Source organism: Mercenaria mercenaria, chromosome 11, assembly GCF_021730395.1.
Source record: "Mercenaria mercenaria strain notata chromosome 11, MADL_Memer_1, whole genome shotgun sequence".
In the NCBI taxonomy this organism is placed as follows: Eukaryota; Metazoa; Mollusca; class Bivalvia; order Venerida; family Veneridae; genus Mercenaria; species Mercenaria mercenaria.
The window spans coordinates 69,923,833-69,947,360 of NC_069371.1; the positions used below are offsets into that span (position 1 = coordinate 69,923,833).

A 23,528-nucleotide genomic window follows, 5' to 3' on the forward strand; every position below is an offset into this window, starting at 1 on the left:
CATGTACGCAGCAAGTAGTACGCGGCAGAGCTCATTTGCATGTCAAAAGTGTACTACAAACGTACTATTGGTGTATGTGCGGTGTATATCCTGCGTACTATTTAAAGCCCTTGATTTCAGTACACATCATGTACGCATCATATATGCTGTATGTACACAGCAAGAGTATGCAGCAGGCCTTTTTCTTCTGTAAGGGAAAATATATTGATATAGAATGCGTACTTGTGAATGTTACTTTTCTAAATGTGGATACCTAATCTGACATGAAGAATTCAAATGTTCTCATATAATGTTAAATGTATATCAACCTTTAAAGTTCTAGTAATACATGAATACTCAACAGTAATAATTATCAAGAACTCTTCATGTCTAAAAGACCCGTGAAATATAAGGTACGTAACTGTGAACCTTATTTTCTATCAGAACATAAAAGAGACGTAATGTCTGGCCTGAGGATCTCTCTAGAACTAAATGATTACTCTTACTTAAATCACAGTCAAAAAGTCAAATCTGCCGTTAATATTCGAATACTGCTACAAGCCATCAGCAATAACTATTAAGAAACTTGAAATGTCTGTAAGGGTGGGTAGGAGGGAATAAACAAATAATCAAAATACTTGTTATGCTGTCAAATATTCAACCTCGAGTGAAAAATTATCAGTTAACAGTCACTTATATAGTGCACTGAAAACATGAGAAAATCGTGAATTGCAAGCAGAAAACGCGGTAAATTAACTACCGGGAACTGGAGACAAAAATAGTTAGCAGACGATGAAAAACATGAATAATTTTATTTACTCACTCTATGTCGTGAGTAAATCAATAATTCACTAATTTCATGTTCCTAACTACAAAAACAACAAACAAAAATATAGGATACAGGTCTTAGTATTTGACAGCATTCCAATCGAGCTAAACAAAGAAGGTAATTGTAGTGTAATAAATTCAAAAGATTCTTTTAGAAATATCCAAAGTTTTCAGAACACTAGCCAAAGTAAACGCAGCACGGCCTAATATTAACGTATCATAGACAAAGCATTCAAAAGACAGTCAACGCAATAATGCACGACTAAAATTTACAGCCCGTGCTTTCTCAGCACAGCCAAAGCAAAAGATCACTTTTTACAGCAAACGCTTTCACAACACGACCAAACTGTCACTTTTTCGACACAGCGTACGCTTCAACAGCACTACCAAAGTAAAACGGTCATTTTTTCCAAACGCCCACCGCTTTCACAGAACAGCCGAAGTAAAATAGACACAGCTTGATACTCAAATAGTATACTTATCTTTCATTGCAGTTCTCACCAAGTTTTATATGAATTACATATCCATCTTACTATCTACATTAAGCTTCAACTTGCACACCATCTGAAAATATTAATTCACACATTAAATATTTCATTTGGAAAGAACTCGGCAAAAATAAATTACAGACAACATTTCAAAGTTTAGCAGAAATGAAACGGCTAATGTTTTCGCATCACGGACTCGAAATATAAAAAAACAACATCATGTCTTGTTATCAAAGTTTCGCTAAAACAATATACGTTAAACTATTCACAACATCGAAAAGTAACACTTACTGCAGAGTTTAATATAAACACTTGTTTGGCTAGTCAGCTCTTTTGCGTTATAACCAGTCAAAACAGTAAAACCTTTTACAGTACAGTTAAAGCAAAACGGACATAACTTCCTTAGCAAATTGAGCTTGAACAGGTAGCACTTAGCCGTACAAGCACAATGTAAAAAATCAGTGCTTTTGCTTATCCTTTTAAATTAAGTTTGAAGCGACTCCCTATATTACAAATGTATACTTATCTATTCATTGTTGTTCTTAGCTTAACAGAAATAAATATCCACCAAACAAGGTAACACTGATCACTACATCTGAAAGGAACATATTAATAAGATTAACGATTGATCTAGATAAAATAAATATATATATATATCACAGCACAATTAACGTAATTGAATATGTCAAAAATGAAAAGACAAAATCACTGTCATTTTTAAAACAACTTCATTTATCAAAATATAATAATCATTCATTAATGCAGTACCCAATGCTGTAGCTAATGACTTCACAACACAGAAATTAAACGGTCAACAAAATGATACACGACAAAAATAAAACAGCCAACACTTCCATAGCACAGCCGACGTAAATTACAATACCTAACGTTTTCACAACACTAATAATAAGAAAGTCAACGCAATTATGCACGACTAGAACAAAGCATCCCACACTTTCAAAATACGGCAAAAGTAAAAGTGTCATAGCTAATGTTTTCACAACACTGACTATAAGGCAGTCAACGCAAAAATGTACGGTTAAAATAAACAGCCAATGCTTTCTCAGCACGGCCACAGTAAAAGGTTCCCTTTTCACCAAGAAACGCAAATGCTTTCCCAGCACAACCAAAGTAAAACGATCACTATTTCCGCATTATAGCCAAATACTTATCTTCCGTCGCAGTTTTTACATATTTTTAATTAAAATATCTAAACAGTATATCAATCAAACAATCTCTTCGTTAAGCTAATAACTACAGTTTGAAAACGTCTCAAATTTATGTCAGCCAAACACGGTTATGGTTATCACATCTAAAATAATTAATGGATTAATGATTATATTTTGGTTTAAAAGCCAAGGTAAAATGGACAGTAGCCTCAAGCACAAACACCATCACAGCACGGTCGTAAAACAACTGAATATATCAAAACGTAATAATCCATCATTGAAAAGAACATTATATATTAGATATTTCATATTTTCATAGCAGTTTTTCGTACATTGTAGTTTTTTGTTAGCCTTACAACTTCTAAAATAAATATCATCCACCAATCAACGTTTTTCTAATCACGACATCTGAAAACAACAATCAACAGATTGAAGATTGATCTACATGTAAAACTCTCATAGTATAACAAAAATAAAACGGTCAGTGGTCTCAAAGTACGGCAAAAATGTAAAAACAAATGCATCATAGCACGGTCGTTCTTTAAAACAGCTCAATAAACCAAAACAATATCTTTCACAGATGTACTTCTTTTTGTAGTTGAATTTATCACACAACTGCAGTAAGACAGTCAACACAATAATGCATGACTTAATGGCAGAAAACGTACTAATGCACGAAAGGCTAAAAGCAACATAGCTAACTCAGTAATAAATTGTCTCAAAAATCCATAAAAGTACTCTGAAATGACTAGTGGTACAAACTTATAGGCATAAGAGTTTTGCAAGATACTTTTATAAATAACCAAATAAATTGTGCAGAAAGTATAAATAGTTCGAACGCTTTTGAAATAATGCACACATTTTACATTATTCTTGCATTTTTTCCCAATATCTAACTTTTATTTTCACCCACTTCATTTTTCAGTGTCATATGCAAAACATGGCAGAAATGAACATATTGAAAATTTTCACCTACACTATGGCCGAGTAGGCTTAAAAACCAAATTTATCTAAACATATACTTATCTTTTCACTGCAATTTTATTCTTGAAAACATTCACCACATTGTCTACAATTAACCAAATCAAAGCTTCTGTGCTAAACACAACATCACACGATTCAAAATCAACATAACTGACGTTTTGGTGACTTCATGTTACAACTAAAATATAAGAACAAATACTAAATTTTTATCATAGTTCTAACCAATTCTGAATACTGAATTGCACATCAATAAACGATCTCTACGTTAAGCTGATCATTTCTAATAATTTTTCTCAAAATTCCATAACAAGAGGGTACTCTGAAGTGACTAGTGGCGTAAGATTTTTTGAAAGATACTCTTAAAGACCCACCACGACCTGGTGACCTACTTTTTCACCAACAAAATCTTCATGAAAATCAGTCTTAAAATACAGCTATACCACAAGATTTTATGTGGACAATTTAGGCCTTTCCTGAATAAATGTGTTTTGACAACTTCATCTGCAAACTTATTCAGGAAATCTCTTTTCAGCATAGTTTCAAAAATATATATGAATAACTATCTTAAACTGTTGAAACAAAATGTGATCGAAATTTAACTAAATACACTGATTTATGTACATATTGCTACAGTAATTCAATAAAATCTTAAAACATTACACACATTGTCTTGGCCATATATATGTCCCTGTCAATTTCTAACTGGATACTTGTTATTTCTCATTTTCTTCATGCAAAACATGTATAATTACCATCATGGAAATACAAAAGAATACAGTTATTTTGTGGTGCCTCTTTAAAAATAACCAAATATAGTGTGCAGAAGGAACAAACAGTTTCGACGCTTTTGAAGTAGTGCAGCCAATTTACATTATTCTTGCATTTTTTCCAATATCTAACTTTATTTTCATCCACTTCATCATTTTTTCAGTGTCATATATACATTCTATGCCAAACATGGCGGAAATTAACATTGAAATTTTTTCACCTAAACTATGGGCAAGTAGCTTTAAAAACCAAATTTATCTTAACATATACTTATCTTTTCACTGCAATTTAATTTATGAAAACATATCCACCACGTGGTCTACATTTAAGCAAGTCAAAGCTTCTGTGCTAATCACAACATCACAGGATTCAAAATCAATCGGCAACATTCTATTGTTGTTTTCTCTGATTAATGCTAAAAGCCAATAGCATCATCTGAAGAAAGAACAATTAACATATCTAATATTAAATCGAATTGTAAACGCTTTAAATACGACGAGCTGTAACTACTGTTCAAATCATTTACGCCCAATAAATTAAAGTACGAATAAGTATGTTTCGCTTCGCTTCTACGTACTGATACAATATGCACACCTTTTATGTACTAGTTCATAAATCTCGTCCCAGAAGTATATACATGTAATATTTACTTTCCTTCAATAGCAGGTTTTTTCATCGTGAATTTATATTAAGTAACATTAACAGTAAAATAACACATTAAGCAAGAAAACATCTGCAAAGTCACAGAGAAAAACAAATAAACGCATCTATATGTGTTATACAAACCTTGTGCACATGTACCATAAAACTTACTGAAAATATACAAAACAGATAAATTTTAATATGCACGTTTTCTTTATTTGAACATTCTGACCAGACGGAGTAATTTGTTGCACAATTTGCACGAAAACTTCGTGACCCTAAAACCTTCTCTGCTGTTATTAAAACCGAATAACAAAGGATTATGAAGTTCGTCACTTACAAATTTGCTATATAGGTAACATATCCGCCGCTTAAAATATTCAAATTGTTTACAGATAAACTGTTTCAAATTTCTACAGCCAACATTACCACTAATTCAAGTATACAGTAGGCCGAAATTAAAACAAGATATTTTGTAAATCCGTATAAGCATATATCCCTTGGCGTCGATGAACCTTACCATGTCAGTAATCTTTGTAAAAGATATTCTAGCCAAAATCAAAACTTTAAGCAATATGAAATGTCTCATTTTGTGGAAACAGTATGTTGATAAATTCTAGGACATTCCCGTTGCACGTGTCAAATTTTCAAACTAAAAATATTCATTTTGACAAAACACTACGGAACATAGAAAAAAGTTATAGATCTTTACCTTTCCGAAATTGCTACGTTTTTCTCTGAGTATTACGTTGAGTGTTCATTTCCAGATGCAAATGATGTCCAAAAACTGAATATTCGTCTCAGAAGGGTTTGTCAAGTTTTCTTACGAGAATAAACAAATAATCAAAATACTTGTTATGCTGTCAAATATTCAACCTCATGTGAAGAATTATCAGTTAACAGTCACTTATATAGTGCACTGAAAACATGAGAAAATCGTGAATTGCAAGCAGAAAACGCGGTAAAATAACTACAGGGAACTGGAGACAAAAATAGTTAGCAGACGATGAAAAACGTGAATAATTTTATTAATTTCAACCATTTTCAGGATTCAGTTCAATTTCTCGATATCTGATACAGTATGATGGGTGATTTTGCACTAAATGATCTATTGTAACTTTGAATACATCAAAGCTTTCATCACAATTATAACACCTGTCATTCCGTCTGTTGTCCATTATTCTTCCATTAACCTGAAATATTAATTGCTGTTAATGTGTGGAATATATAGATATATACAGAAATTATACGAAAATGGTTGGATTAGCCGCTATAACTATCGGCCGCTATATAATTCGCACCAGCAACTTTACAATACTTCCGACGGGCCTGCAGATGATTTGTAATATTGAAAATTGGCAATAACTTGACATTTTAACTAAGGTGTCTATATGAATATTGCCAGCTTCAATTCAAGCAAGTTGTTTTAATGTATCAAGGGCATGTATGCTATACGATAGTACATTCATTTTCGATTTTTTGAAAACATACCAAAGAGTAAGTTCTGGAGGAAAGAATGTCTTTAAATTTTCTGTACACGACCTTTGGACTATAAGATTTTTTTAATAATGGGTCTCCATTACTGTAAATAGCAACCTATCTGCCAGCCAGTCTTTTCAATTCAAATGTCTGGATTCAACCAACAGCACAACGAATCAAAATGACGTCTGAGACCCCCTCAAAATATATGTTCTACTTCTATATGAGCTGTGCCATGAGAAAACAAACATTATAAGTGGCTTTACGACCAGCATGGATCCAGACCAGCATGCACATCCGCGCAGTCTTGTCAGGATCCATGTTGTTCGCTTTCAAAGCCTACTGCAATTAAAGAAACTGTTAGCGAACAGCATGGATCCTGACAAGAGGCTGGTCTGGATCCATGCTGGTCGCAAAGCCACTGTGTTGGTTTTCTCATGGTACTCATATATCATATATATCTAGATACTAAAACATTGACAGAATATGATTAGGTCAACAATATATGAATAGGTCTTTCAGAGCTTGTTAAATATTGACTCTGACAATCCTATCAAAATATGACTCCTCCTACCCCACTCCGAGGTGCACAACCGTTAAATCATTCGGGATTTTACTTTCTCTACACATTTATTGTCATGACACCTAAAATCATGCCGAATGTCGTCTTGAACTGTAAAGGTTTTATACCAGGGTTCTAGTGTAAATTCGCCATAGTTTAGATCCATGTACTATACTTTCTAGAACTTCAACCCATAGAAACCCATATATATATAGTAAACTACAAATAATCAGCTGTCAAACTATGAAAAGAAAAGGTGGTGTAGACAGATTTGTGGTGGAACGCCGCCAGATTGAAGCCACTGACCCTTTCTCGAATCGCGTTGTTGACGGCATCGCGCAGTAAACGACCCATCTTTCGTTTTCTCTCATCATTTGTCATATACACGTGATATTTAACCTGAAACGCGTCTTATTTTACTGAAAATACATTCTGCGAATGAAATAAGCCCCCATTTTACATGCAAAAGTGCCAAAAATAAAAAAAGTAAGTATTTTTTTATGTATACTACTTTCAACAACACCACGAAGGCACATTTTCGACCGAATTACGGTGAATTTCTACACTATAACCTAAACCCTTATTAGAAAAATGAATTTAACGACCCGTTATACCCAAAAACATGTGTAAATTCGATAAAATACTGCAAACCGAGCGAAATAAAGGCAAAAAAAGTATGATCAAATGCTGGTGTCAGACAGAACATCTAATCATCAAAAGTTGGTGTCAGTAAGAACCTTCCCTGGGAATTATGTGGTGTCAGACAGAACATTTTTGGTCTACCCATCCGACTTTAACACCTTGTATTTTCGAAAGTAATGGCGATTTCGCCGGGATATTTGGCAGACAAAGAGAGAGAATGTTTGACTTTCTATTGAGGGTAATGCCAAGTTTATTGTTTCAGAAATGAGAAAAAATCCTCTGTTCAATATCCAAAACAATGAAAATCTTGCCGTGGATTAGCCATCTGTATGATTATTTGGTGGTCTTTTTAATTCAGAAAACATTCCTTTAGATGCCTCTTTCTATCCTCGAAACCTGGTAAGAGTCTGCTTTTCATTGATTCACATTGTGTGAAGAAAAAATTGAAAATACTTACTTCTAATCGACAACAAACTCTGCAGAGTGTCGCGTTACCCGATCTGGTGTCATGTTATCTGGTGGTGTCGCACTATCACGTTATAGGGAGTGATTATGATTACTTGCAATTGACTCAATTTTAACAACATTTCCATCCATTGCATAAAATCCTAAATTGCAGCGTTGTGATGGGCCCACACGAGCTCGGCAAATGGGCTCAAATTTTGGCTTAATAAGAATTGGTCCTTCGATCAGTTCATTCCTGCTGAAATCTGAAATAAGTCTTGCGTCTTCACGGCGCAAATAGGCACATAGAACAGATGTTGGATGTGAAAATGTAGCAATGGCGTATGGATCAAATTTGTTGTTCGGTTCAGGTTTTCCACGGTATTGGGTGCCAACCTCCAGAGACCTCCCCCCATGGTGGTGCATGCCGACTGCATACAGGCTTTCCACTATGACTTTCTTCATTGCCTAAATAATATATGTTTCCAGTTAAATACAAATAACTTCAATTAATTCTAGCATAAAACTGCTCTTCTTATTACTTGACTGGAGAGAAAACGCGTGTTAACAGAGACTTTCTCGCGCTCCCATGTTGTTATAACACCTTTTTATATATGCGTTCCGTGGAAAGCGGAAACCTCATTCGGTCCCAAAAACGGATAGTTCAAAAAGAAATTACGTCAACGTAAAAAAGAACAACTCAGACATTCCCACGCATTTCGTGGAAATTTAATGACGTTGAGAGACACACATATTCATTTATCAGTTTTGACGCGTTTAATGCTAGAATAGCGTTAGCGCATGTTCATTTCGTGTAATAACATTTGCAAAATCCCTCGGGATACGTTGGTACCCTCGGGCACCAAAGAATCCCTCAGGATTCTGCAGATGTAATAAAAGGAAAAAACATGCGTTATCCTTACATTCATGAACAATTCATTTATGAACCCATAAATTTAATGGAGCTATACATTGTTATTGATAATCATATAACAGGTGCAAATATACCGGTATTTTAGACGCAGGAATCTATATATATATTCTAGCATAAAACGGATGTTATTGTCCATTTTCGGGGATGTTTTAACAAGGGAGAAAATGTGTGTTAACAGAGAGATTCTCGCGCTCACGGGCTGTTATAACACCTTTTTATATATGCGTGTTCATTTATTCATTTATTAGGGGGTTTTTTCGCGCTTTATGCTAGAATAGCGGTAGCGCATGTTCATTTCGAGGTATAACCTCTTTGAATCCCTCTGTAAACGTTGGTACGCTCGCCCTATGGGCTCGGGCACCAACCAATCCCTCGGGATTCTGCAGACGTTATAACATGAAAACACGTGTTATCCCTACATTTATGTCCCTGTAAGCATTATTCACCTTTAATATAACAAATTTTCTGCAAAGTGGCTAAGTTGATGGTAGTTCTAAGTGTTTCAAATTTTAAAGCAGTGCACAATGTTGGTATATCTAGTCGTAATGATAGTGTAGGCCTAGATCTATGTGATTCTTTATTTTCTAATGAAATATAGAACATTGATCAGATCTATATTTTGAACAAAACAAATCTTAAGTAGATCTTCCTACACTGATTGTCTAAATTTCATTATATAACTAAATATGATGCTTTAATGCTAGGTCTAACAGTTTTATTTGAAATCAGACGTCGATGCGATTCATCTAGCTTTTTTCATTTGTCCGACTTTTAACTACAGCGCAAAATAGATAGTTAAACTTCGGACATTTCAGTTTTTCTTAAATTTTTCATTTGTTTTCCCGTTTCTTTTAACAAACTATCGTTTTTATTACATTTCAATAATTATGGTTCCGATAAGATCATTTATATGAAAGCTTTTGCATAAATAAGATGAAAATCTCTGAACGCACCCAAGGATTCAAATGACCCGCCTTTTGAAATAGTGCGAAATCTTCGAAAGGGTGTGTGTTACGTCACCGATTGATGTGTATACGTAAACGGTGTCAATGTGCAGATAATGCAGTTGTGTAATTATATAAAAACAAGGGCTATATGACACTGAATATAAGCGTCTGGGTCATGTAAAGGTGGATATTAGTTGGATAAACGTGTTTTTCTGTGAGCTGTCCGAGGTTCTACGATGTCCGACTTTATACGGATTTACCCTACCTTTAAACTGGTATTACATTGATTTGTACAGTCAAATCTCGATATCTCAACTTCGGTTATTTCGATATTTCGATGTCTCGAGTGGATTTTCCCGGTCCCGATTTTTTTCCTTCTTATTTTATATAAATCAACTACTGATATCTCGAAGTTTTGATTTCGATTTTTTCGCTATCTCGACTAAATTTTCATTCCCCAACTTTAAAATTTACTCTGTCTGGAAATCGGTTATCTCGAGTGGACATTTATCGTCTGCCAAACGAGGTGTGAAAAACTTCACGCACTTGTATTCGCTCAATTGTTGTTTGCCGCCGGAGGTGCGAAAAAAAGAACATGCACTCAGTGATCCTGATTGCAACCTGAAACCAATTAACCGGCTCTAATGTGTCTTTAATTGTTTGTTTACGATGTAAGCTGTGTATCACGCGGATTGAATAATTTGTATTGAATTGTGTCAAGATTGAGTGAATTTAATTGCATTTATAAGTACCAAGAATTGAAGATTCTGTCCAGTTAACATCGTGTCTTCGTTACTGACACAGCAGATATTCTTGACGAAGATTAGATCTACCTTTCAATATTGTTAAACTGCTGAGTTAGCCCACCCACTTAGCTCAGTAGGTATAGCGTTGGTCTACGGATTGCGGGGTCGTGAGTTCGATCCTCAGGCGAGGCGTATATGTTCTCCGTGACTATTTGATAAATGACATTGTTGCTGAAATCATTAGTCCTCCACCCCTGATTCATGTGGGGAAGTTGGCAGTTACTTGCGGAGAACAGGTTTGTACTGGTACAGAATCCAGGAACACTGGTTAGGTTAACTGCCTGCCGTTACATGACTGAAATACTGTTTAAAAACGGCGTTAAACCCAAAACAAAAATAAAACAGATGTCGGAGGGTGGGAGTCGAGAACTTGCCCAAGCGCCAGTCAAAAGACTAGCAAAATTCCAAGAAGTTGAGACAGCACTGTTGAAGTGGTTCAACAGTGCAAGGTCACAAAACATCAGCGTCAATATACAGTTTTTATCTAAAAAAAAAACGTTTATTTTATTACCCGAAATTATAACCAGAAGACAAGTAGCATTCACATTTTTACATGTTTATTTGTACATTTCAGATATGAATACAGTCACATATTTCAATTACCGGCACGTAAGATACTGTAAACAGTGCTAATTCAACCTATGAAATATTCCTTTCAATATAAAAGTTATTATCAATATTTTGGCAGAGTATGGCCACTCCAATGAAAGCTATTTGAAAAACCAGTCGACCGGGGAGGAAACCAGACGTACTGTAAAGCACCACGTCATTGCTCCACGTTACCTGTAGAGCAACAAGCAGCGCCACACGGACGCAAGGGATACCACAGTACACCACAGTAAATTAAACATCCCCCAAAACTCGACGTTACCTGCAAAGCAATGAGGAATATTTAGCGGACCAACGGAGCAAGGCAACGTACTGTGGTTCTAAGCAACGAGCAAGGCTACAGTACACACAATATTTAGCGGACCAACGGAGCAAGGCAACGTACTGTAATTCTAAGCAACGAGCAAGGCTACAGTACACCACAATATTTAGCGGAGCAAGGCAACGTACTGTACTTCTAAGCAAGGCAAATACTATATGAGCAAGGCTACAGTACACCACAGTAATTTAAATATTCCCCTAACTCGACGTTACTGCAAAGTAATGAGGAACATTTAGCGGACCAATGGAGCAAGGCAACGTACTGTAATTCTAAGCGAGGCAAATACTATATGATGAGCAAGGCTATGACATCAGCAAGGCTATGATACATTTAAGCAAGGCTAGTCAGATATTGCCAAGGCACTAGAACAATACCTTTAATATACACCGTAACATCCGTACCATCAAAACGTCCCAAAGCACGCCCGATCGCCCCCACGGTCGACAGAATTTTTCCAGGCCCTTACAATTAGGAGTGACATAAAAATAATTGTATATAAATATGGAAATGATTAACTGGAATTTTAGTAATAAAAATTATACATGTATTAATTCTAAATTGTCCTTTTGATTTCTCATAAAGCAACAGTCCGGAAGAATGATATCCTTTTAGATTTGTCTGTTTCACAAATTGTTTGTAGCCAGGAATCCGTTCAATTAATGTCTGTGGAAAGTACCTGGAGTCTGATCACTTCCGGAGTTGGCACCCAATGGCAGCATATTATCTGCAACATAAATACTTCACAAAACAGTCAGATTGTCATAACAGAATTAAAGGTACAAAATATAATGAATTGTAGTATACAACAATTTTTATTATTATTATTATTATTACTGGGGTGTGGCGGGTGGGCAATTTAACATCGATCTGAAGCGCTAGCCAATACACCTTTAGTTCAACTGAGAAGATTGCACGTGCTCTCGATTTATATAACGCTCGAGGTGGTTCCCTGACGAATAGGCGTTTATCATTAATCTGTTATGTTTAGACAAGGAACTAGAAAAACTGGATTACTTGACAACGACGATAGTTTATAGCTAACACACCTAGCAACGAGATAGCCATAAATTTCGGGAAAAATAAAAGTAATTATTTTTAGGCAAAATAATTTTTATTATTTTATTACCCGAAATTATAACCAGAAGACAAGTAGCATTCACATTTTTACATGTTTATTTGTACATTTCAGATATGAATACAGTCACATATTTCAATTACCGGCACGTAAGATACTGTAAACAGTGCTAATTCAACCTATGAAATATTCCTTTCAATATAAAAGTTATTATCAATATTTTGGCAGAGTATGGCACTCCAATGAAAGCTATTTGAAAAACCAGTCGACCGGGAGGAAACCAGACGTACTCGTAAAGCACCACGTCATTGCTCCACGTTACCTGTAGAGCAACAAGCAGCGCCACACGGACGCAAGGGATACCACAGTACACCACAGTAAATTAAACATCCCCCAAAACTCGACGTTACCTGCAAAGCAATGAGGAATATTTAGCGGACCAACGGAGCAAGGCAACGTACTGTGGTTCTAAGCAACGAGCAAGGCTACAGTACACAACAATATTTAGCGGACCAACGGAGCAAGGCAACGTACTGTAATTCTAAGCAACGAGCAAGGCACAGTACACCACAATATTTAGCGGAGCAAGGCAACGTACTGTACTTCTAAGCAAGGCAAATACTATAATGAGCAAGGCTACAGTACACCACAGTAAATTAATATTCCCCATAACTCGACGTTACCTGCAAAGTAATGAGGAACATTTAGCGGACCAATGGAGCAAGGCAACGTACTGTAATTCTAAGCGAGGCAAATACTATATGATGAGCAAGGCTATGACATCAGCAAGGCTATGATACATTTAAGCAAGGCTAGTCAGATATTGCCAAGGCACTAGAGCAATACCTTTAATATACCACCGTAACATCCGTACCATCAAAACGTCCCAAAGCACGCCCGATCGCCCCCGGTCGACAGAATTTTTCCAGGCCACAATAAATTTGCCAAAATTTATCCCCCAAAAATTTCTGTGCAACGATTTCTTAAATTCTAAAAAATACTATCCAACTTAACAACAATTATATTTGTTCTTTAAAACCAAACTGGTTCATCCATGTAACTATAACATAATCGGATAGGCTATTTGAAAGACAAGTAGAGCAAATCCCGCCAACATCACGTGATCACGTTTTGCCAATGTATGAAACAAGGAGCGGATGGATTATCGTCTTGAGTGATTCGGATCATTTGTTCATCATCATGATGATAATCTATAGTTCTATCTTTGAAAGAAATAACTAACTTAAATGCTTACCTAAAATATATTTGTTTGGATACACGTTTTATCTTAAGATTTATGTCCTAATGTAATTCAATTAAATTCAATTCCAACCATGTTGATATGTGCCCCTTCAAGGCTATACATCAATATCCAGAAAGACCATTATCCCTTTTATCCGCAAGCATTATCCCTTTTATCCACAAGCATTATGTTGTTACTGCATTTTGGTTAGCTTTTCAATGAGTTTACCAGGCCTCAATCGGGTCGGGTATGACAACACAATCCAATACACTACGGTACCAATTTAAACATAGTATAGATTAACTTGATACTAATTAAAACGACTGCATGTTTATACATTGTATTATCGTTTGCTTGTTATGGTTCTCATGCATCGTTGAACTCAAGAAGATTGTCAATGAAAAAAGTTAAGTGCATACTGAAAATTTGTTTCTGTATTGAAACGTTTTAATGAAGAAAATCATAATTATCAAACATTTTATCGTTTAAGTTACCGTGTGGGATTTATACATCAAGGCATGTCTGCCCTATTGATTTATAATAATACTGCGGTAGAATACCGAAGCTAGCGGATGGGTCACACATCCCTAAAAATTGTCGTGCAATTATACATGTATTTATAAATGAATAGATCTACTGCGGAACTAGGTCGATATATTTATCAATAACGTGTTAAAGTAGTTGTACTTCTGTCGAATCGTATATTAAAAGAAAACCATACTTTACTATGAAGACCCTGAATAATCGACTTTTCCAATAATGTTTCGCTATCGCTTTTCTACTTCTAAATACGTAATCGTTCTATAAATAGATTGCGCTATACAGCATGAAATATGTCCAGATATTCAACTTACACGAAAACACAATTTCAACCTTATTTTGTAATTCTAATACATAATGACGTTAACATTATCTGTCTTCAGTAAATAATTTCGGCTTGGTTTGTCAAAGAAATTTTTTACTTAAATATTAAAAATCCGACTTTAATAATTTATATAACAAACCAACACTGATTTATGAAATCCCGGTTCCGGGCTAAGGTCAAAAAACTACAGAATTTCGTTAACATGATATAGTGCTACATGGGCTATTCGGAGAGAATTCACTTACTGGAACAGGAGAAAAATTAAGACAACCAAAAAATTTTCATTCATACATAACGTAACAAACGACTGGTAGTTTGTTACAGATTTCAACCAAATCCCATGATAACCAGCTCTGAAGTTTTGCTCACTACACATACATACTCCAGTGATAAAATCATCAGTCAAGAGTGTTGTAATACAGTATGATGACTTCCAAAATTTTAAGAACCATTAATATGATCTGTGATATTGGATTCGGCTAAATATTGGCAGTATATCTTAACGCTACATATTTACAACTATGATGACCTAATCTTACATTAGTTAGCTTCTAACACCAAACAAAAACGTGACCACTATTATAACGGGAAACCAAGTGCAAAACAGTTCTATCTACTGTTATTTGCAATGTCACACCATTTTAAAATGTCATGTTAACTGACACCAGTGCCTTAGAAATAAATACGAACAGCTCTAAACTAAATACTATTTGAATTAATGACAACCAATAAAATATCATAGGAAAGCTAGCCACATATACATGTATCAATTCAATCGATTTCTCTTTAGTTTTAAAAGTTTAGAATGGTGTAAGATTTTTTTTTTTTTTTTTTTTTTTTTTTTTGAGGCCGCAACTTGAATTAACAAAGTTTTCGTGATATCTTATTTGACTCTGGTAACAATAGAATCTATAATAATATAATAGAATCCGGTTCTGTATGGAAAATAACAAAATATCTATTGTTTTTCAGCCTCTAAATTGACAGACATCACGATTCTGACCCCGTTTCTTCGAAAAATTCAAGTAACAATGTGTTTCGGGAAACGTAACAATCGTTTCAAATTTAATGTACGGAAAGTTGAGCTTCAACGAAACAGAATTTCCTCACCAAATTAACAAACGTAGTAGTGCAACAATTAACAATCCTGAACACCAAACAAAGAACAAACTGCCCAACTAATACTGTTTAAAAACGTTTGAATCTTATTTTCATAATAGACCACGCGATTTTTTTTATTTTTTTTTTTTTTGTAAAACGTTTGCGAGCATTTAGCCTAAAATAACAGTGAACGAGTTACATAAAATTTATCAACAACATGCGTCACTCTATTTCAAAGATGCACTACAAAGTAACGGTACTCTTTGTAATCTGTGATGACAACTCTACATGATTTGCATGAAAAATACATGAGGCACACAAGAATTTAGTTCAAAATTGACAGTGACATATTAAGCGAAGACAATGTGCATTGCATGAATTAATGTAGCGATATATATGTACGTCGGTGTGTTTAGTTAAATTTCAATCATATTTTGTTTCCCAGCATAAGAAAATTATTCCTCTATACTTGACAAACTATGCTGAAAAGAGATTTAATAAATAAGTCTTCAGATAATGTTGCGAAAACACATTTATCAAAGGAAGGGCCTAAATTACCCACCTGACATGTACATTATACCTGTATTATACAACCTAGCAAGTTCAACATCTTTATTTATTTTGGATTAAGTATTGTGGATCTTAAATTTTCGATTCTATGGATGCACGTGTTCCCGTGCAGTGTATTTGAAGATCATTACCGAAACCAATCGGAGGAAAATGTAAGTACATCTAAGTCTAATATTGAACAGTGAATTTGTTAGTGATATTTGTTTATGATATCGAAAGAGTTAAATGACCTAACCTGATCCAACGTTAACAGGTGCTGATGCCTGCGTTTGCATGCCGACAGATTCTCCTGGTCATGTAAAACTTATCGCAAAGTGAGGGTCGTAATTAATAGTGTTGAGAAAACCTACTTAAATATCTTACAGTTGCGTCGATGTATAAATATTTTTCCTTACAATCTTTCTGGTTTCCATAACCCATCCGATCTTAATCCGTATACTATACCCTTGCAATACTAAACTATTCGACGGTCCCATAAAGGGGACATTAACGTAAAAACACTCCAAAAAATTTGCTATTTAAATTGCGGGAAGTAAATGAGCACAACAGTGTCACTGTCTTATGAAATGTGACGTCACCGATGTTACTATTTACTTTGCGAGCACCATACGAGTAATAAAACGGAAATGCCCTATGTGAATCACGTGTATTGAAAGTACCACTGCCTGTCGGAATCAAGAAACTATTACGACAGTTGACTGAACTAGCAACATAATTGTTTTGGTTCGAATCTGTAAAATTATGAGAAATAGGGTCGCCACACCCCGTATTAAGTTTACAGTTAATACAATACACAATTCATAATCGGTGCATAGATGTTAACGGGAAGAGATTAACTGTGTATAACTATTTACTGACGTAAGTACTGTCATTACCAAACTGCAGAATTAATTGCGACTCCTTCGAAATTTGTTCGAAATCAATAACAAACCTACCGGCATTTTGTCTGATGCCTGGAATTTCTGGCAAATCCGCCGTTAGTTCGCCTTTCATTTCCTTCCCTTCATAATCATCTCGACAGGCTGGCTCGCCTCTACCTTTCAGGCGTGTTCTGCATCGACCACGTGGCATGGCTATTCAATTTAACATCGATCTGAAGCGCTAGCCAATACACCTTTAGTTCAACTGAGAAGATTGCACGTGCTCTCGATTTAATATAACGCTCGAGTGGTTCCCTGACGAATAGGCGTTTATCATTAATCTGTTATGTTTAGACAAGGAACTAGAAAAACTGGATTATTGACAACGACGATAGTTTATAGCTAACACACCTAGCAACGAGATAGCCATAAATTTCGGGAAAAATAAAAGTAATTATTTTTAGGCAAAATAATTTTTAATATTTATCAACACAAAACTTCATTACCCCACCTACAGACCTAAGTTGACCTTACTTCAATCATCTCGATTTTTCGATATCTCGACTTTTCCATGTTCCCTACAAAGTCGAGATATTGAGATTTGACTGTATGTCTTAATAGATAGAAAATTAGAATCAGTGTTTTATATCTTTTAACAGATAGAAGACTTGGAATTTCTGAATGAGAAACTGAAGATGTTTATGGTACAGTACAACGAGACAGTAAGAGGAGGATCTATGGATCTTGTCTTTTTCAAAGATGCCATGGTACATCTTATCAAGGTAGGAACTAGGGTACATAACAAAATAGCTGCCTTGGTTTGTAGAAGTAGGTTACTAAGATACAGTTATTTTACTTTACTGATCCTGTTTTATTTGGATTGTTTATTCAAAATAATAATTATATAACTAAATTACATGAAAATCACAAGTTCTGAAGTTGATTAAAATAAAAAGGAAATGGTTATTAGTTCTGTTAAGTGAAACTCTTGTTATCTGTCACTGTGAGTCTCTTTACAGCAGCAGTGGACATTTGTCATTTTGTTTCTGATTATAAATTGTATTTTACAGCTAATAGGACAGGTTTTACATAATTGTAGATCTCTAGAATCATTCGTACACCAAGAGGTAATGCTCTACTTGTTGGAGTTGGTGGTTCAGGCAAACAGTCACTGACAAGATTAGCTTCCTTTATTGCCAACTACAAAATGTTCCAAATTACTCTTAGCAGGTTAGTTAAAAATCAGAGGTTTCATTGTGCCCCTTCTCTGTCTATTTTTCAGTTACTTTGACAGTATATTCAAAGGGGGAAGAACCAACTAGTCTGTTTCTTCCCTCTTTAAGAGATTTTACCATCTTATTCATGATGTAGATCATAAACACTGTCCCATACGGATAGAACCAACTAGTTAGTTTCTTCTCCATTTACTGTTATTAATTTTTTAGCTCATCTGATTTTTTGAAAAAAAATTATGAGTTATTGTCATCACTTGATCGGCGCCAGCGTTGCCTGGTTAAGTTTTATGTTTAGTTCAGCTTTTCTCCTAAGCTATCAAAGCTATTGCTTTAAAACTTGCAACACTTGTTCGCCATCATTAGCTGACTCTGTACAGCAAGAAACATAACTCCATCCTGCTTTTTGCAAGAATTATAGCCCCTTTTGGACTTAGAAAATCAGATTTTTTGGTTAAGTTTTGTGTTTAGGTCAGCTTTTTTCCTAAACTATCAAAGCTATTGCTTTAAGTCTTGCAACTCTTGTTCACCATCAAAAGCTGGCTCTGCACAGCAAGAAACATAACTCCATCCTGCTTTTTGCAAGAGTTATGGCCCCTTTTGGACTTAGAAAATACCAGATTTCTTGGTTAAGTTTTGCGTTTAGGTCAGCTTTCCTCCTTTAAGGTCAAAGCTATTGCTTTAAAACTTGCAACTCTTATTCACCGTCTAAAGCTGACACTGCACAGCAAGTAACGTAACTCTGCATTGCTTTTTTCAAGAATTATGGCCCCTTTTGAACTTAGAAAATCATAGGTAGGTCAATATTTCTATTATACAGAGACAAAAAAATCAGATGAGAGTCTGCACCCGCAAGGCAGTGCTCTTGTTGTAGATATATACCTCTGTAGAGCAACACCCTTTGAGAGATACAAATATTGACTGTTATGTAGAGGTTGTTGTTCTGGAGAGGTAAATTTGATATTATATTTCAGCTTAGGGAAATTTTGACGATGTTGTTATATACAGGTTTTTGCTTAAGAGAGGGGCACTCTGGAGAGGTTATACTGTATATATAAACTAGGGGCTAAAAGAATCAACTAGTCTGTTTCCCCTTTCACTTACTGTTTTTCAGGACTTGCAGAATTTGTTTTGTTATCGTTAGTTTGAGCCATAAAAAATATACATTATAAGGTATTTTGCTGGGATCTGACAATGAGTTTTAGCAAAGGGTGATGTTTGAATTATCCAAGTCCTAGCAAATGAAGTTCGACTGTGTACATACTAGTAGGGGAAATGACCTACTTATTCTGTGCCTTTCCCCAATACTGTATTTTATTCAGTTATGTAGATATGAATTTACTAGGGAGAAAAAGAACCCCAACAAGTTAGTTCCTTCACCATTCACTGTCTTTAATTAAGGTATGCAGAAATAGTACATACTTGGGTGAGGGTGGGAACTAGGTAGTTTCCTTCCCCTTCACTGTCTCTTATTCAAGTATGTAGAAAATTTACGTATTCTCTAAACTTGGCACATGGGATAGAGGGCTATATGAAAAATATGCATATTCTTTTATTGTTTTGCTGTTTCATAAAAATGTGAAATAGCAACAAAAAATTAAAAAATATGACGACAAAGAGTAGATCCTGTGATAACTCAAAATGTATAGCTTACGGCGAATTATTTAACTTGATGCATTCAGTGTTTAAACTAAAATAATAAGAAAATATATGTTGATAACATATATTTTTGAAATATCTTAGAACATATGGTATCAACAACTTGATGGATGATCTGAAGTTTATGTACAGAGTGGCAGGTGGACAGGGACATGGTATAACCTTCATCTTTACTGACAATGAAATCAAAGATGAAGCCTTCCTCGAATATCTGAATAATGTGCTTAGCTCTGGAGAGGTACACTTTGCTTTTCTCTGCAATCTCTGTTCAAGTAATTTATGAAATTAAACTTGAATATTACAAAAGTTAATTCTTTTCGTGATATATATTTACCTTTGAAAGGTGTTTGAATTTTATTCAATTACTCCTAAGTTCTTCTTGAACATTTAAGGCTAGGTTATCTTTCTTTCAAGTTTTATGTGTAAGTATCAAACTGGTGAAATATTTAATCAAATTTAAAAGATTGTTTTTGTGCTCCCACTACTCAGTGAAGGGGGCATAAAGATTTGATCTTGTCCGTGCATGGGTTTGTCTGTCTGTCTGAAAAAAAGTTTGTGATGCGGTTAGCTCAGAAAGTATTTGATCTTGCCTGAGTCTTTATCATGATATGAACTTGCACACCTCCTATTTTTATGCCCCCGAAGGGAGGCATATAGTTTTTTAACCGTCTGTCAGTCTGTCAGTCTGTCGGTCTGTCCGCAATTTTCGTGTCCGGTCCATATCTTTGTCATCGATGGATGGATTTTCAAATAACTTGGCATGAATGTGTACCACAGTAAGATGACATGCAGTGCGCAAGACCCAGGTCCGTAGCTCATTGGTCAAGGTCACACTTAGACGTTAAAGGATAGTGCATTGATGGGCGTGTCCGGTCCATATCTTTGTCATCAATGGATGGATTTTAAAATAACTTGGCATGAATATGTACCACAGTAAGACGACGTGCAGTGCGCAAGACCCAGGTCCGTAGCTCAAAGGTCAAGGTCACACTTAGACGTTAAAGGATAGTGCATTGATGGGCATGTCCGGTTCATATCTTTGTCATCGATAGATGGATTTTCAAATAACTTGGCATAAATGTGTACCACAGTAAGACGACGTGCAGTGCGCAAGACCCAGGTCCGTAGCTCAAAGGTCGAGGTCACACTTAGACGTTAAAGGATAGTGCATTGATGGGCGTGTCCGGTCCATATCTTTGTCATCGATGGATGGATTTTCAAATAACTTGGCATGAATGTGTACCACAGTAAGATGACGTGTCACACGCAAGACCCAGGTCCGTAGCTCAAAGGTCAAGGTCACACTTAGACGTTAAAGGATAGTGCATTGATGGGCGTGTCCGGTCCATATCTTTGTCATCGATGGATGGATTTTCAAATAACTTGGCATGAATGTGTACCACAGTTAGACGACGTGCAGTGCGCAAGACCCAGGTCCGTAGCTCAAAGGTCAAGGTCACACTTAGACGTTAAAGGATAGTGCATTGATGGGCATGTCCGGTCCATATCTTTGTCATCGATGGATGGATTTTCAAATAACTTGGCATGAATGTGTACCACAATAAGACGACGTCTCATGCGCAAGACCCAGGTTCATAGCTCAAAGGTCAAGGTCACACTTAGATGTTAAAGGATAGTGCATTGATGGGCGTGTCCGGTCCATATCTTTGTCATCGATGGATGGATTTTCAAATAACTTGGCATGAATGTGTACCACAGTAAGACGACGTGTCACATACAAGACCCAGGTCCGTAGCTCAAAGGTCAAGGTCACACTTAGACGTTAAAGATCATTTTTCATGATAGTGCATTGATGGGCATGTCCGGTCCATATCTTTGTCATTCATGCATGGATTTTAAAATAACTATGCATGAATGTGTGACACAGTAAGACGATGTGTCTCGCGCAAGACCCAGCTCCGTAGGTCAAAGGTCCTAAACTCTAACATCGGCCATAACTATTCATTCAAAGTGCCATCAGGGGCATATGTCATCCTACGGAGACAGCTCATGTTTTGTCTGGTTCCACCCCCTATTTCCAGAGTTATGGCCCCTGAAATAGTAAAAAATACACATTTTCACCTTGAGACGTACACCACCTAGCTTAAAAGTATTTGATATAAATTGATGAAACTTTGCATGAGTCTTAATCATGAAATGAACTTGCCCACACCTTCTATTTTTCGTCTGGCTCCGCCCCCTATTTCCAGAGTTATGGCCCCTGAAATAGTAAAAAATGCACATTTTCACCTTGTGACATGCCTAGCTCAAAAAGTATTTTATATAAATTGACATTGCATAGCCTTCATCATGAAATGAACTTGCGCACCTCCTATTTTTTTGTCTGACTCCACCCCCTAATTACATAGTTACGGCGCTTGAAATAGCCAAAATAATTTCACAGTGAAGATTATTTGAATATTTCAACATATTTTGTAATCATCAATGCCTCAGGGACACTATTAGGGCATTACAAACAAATATGTCAATATTATTATGAATTTTCAGTTATTTAACTTGTGAAATTTTACTCTTTTGGAAAAAAAGGTGTCAAACTTGTTTGCCAAAGATGAATTAGATGAGATTACCCAGGAGTTGATACCTGTGATGAAAAAAGAGTTTCCAAGACGACCACCAACACCAGAAAATCTGTACGACTACTTTATTTCAAGAGCAAGAAATAACTTACATGTTGTTCTCTGCTTTTCACCTGTAAGTGCACAATGAAGTTTTGATTAAAAATTTTCTTGTAAAATATTTTAACAGATATTAATAAAAAAGGAACTTTGGTATGAAAATACACCATCTTTAACATGTTAAAATATTTGCCAACCATTTAATACCGATGTTGAAGGTAGTTGGCTGTTAATGACACTCCTCAATTTGATTGTATGATTACAGACTCTGGTTAAGCAACTTGATTGCAGTACTCTTTGGACGTAAGTGTAGCTGAATGCGCACATGACTTCCTGTAATAAACAGAAAATGCAGAAATCATATATGAAGAATACATAGTCGGCTTATTATTGTCACAGTTCAACTACCTTAATGAGATCAGATGGACAAAATTTGAAAAGGAATACTTTGTCTATGTTGGATATTTAGCTGTACAGAATATCAAATTTGTTGAATTACATTACAGGTTATTATGATTTTCATTTTAAAACCCTAAGTATTGCAATATGGTGGTGACCTGTCATTATTTAAGTGCCAATTTTCACAAGATACCTCTCCATGTGTGGTACTGCATGTATGTAAATCAAACTGCATGTTGTTTAAGGTATTAGATCACTAATAGTAATGTTTACAAAATGGCCTTT

The 23,528-nt window shown here is 35.5% G+C and overlaps 1 protein-coding gene across 1 annotated transcript in view; it reads left to right on the forward strand.

Moving 5' to 3' along the window:
- Nucleotides 1-23,528, forward strand: part of LOC123532722 (dynein axonemal heavy chain 8-like) — a 330,542-nt gene that overhangs the window by 219,244 nt on the left and 87,770 nt on the right. The window contains exons 58-61 of the mRNA XM_053518182.1: nt 17,977-18,099; nt 18,417-18,547; nt 20,293-20,446; nt 22,756-22,920. Of these exons, the coding sequence (XP_053374157.1) occupies nt 17,977-18,099; nt 18,417-18,547; nt 20,293-20,446; nt 22,756-22,920 (573 nt within the window). The remainder of the gene's footprint in view (nt 1-17,976; nt 18,100-18,416; nt 18,548-20,292; nt 20,447-22,755; nt 22,921-23,528) is intronic.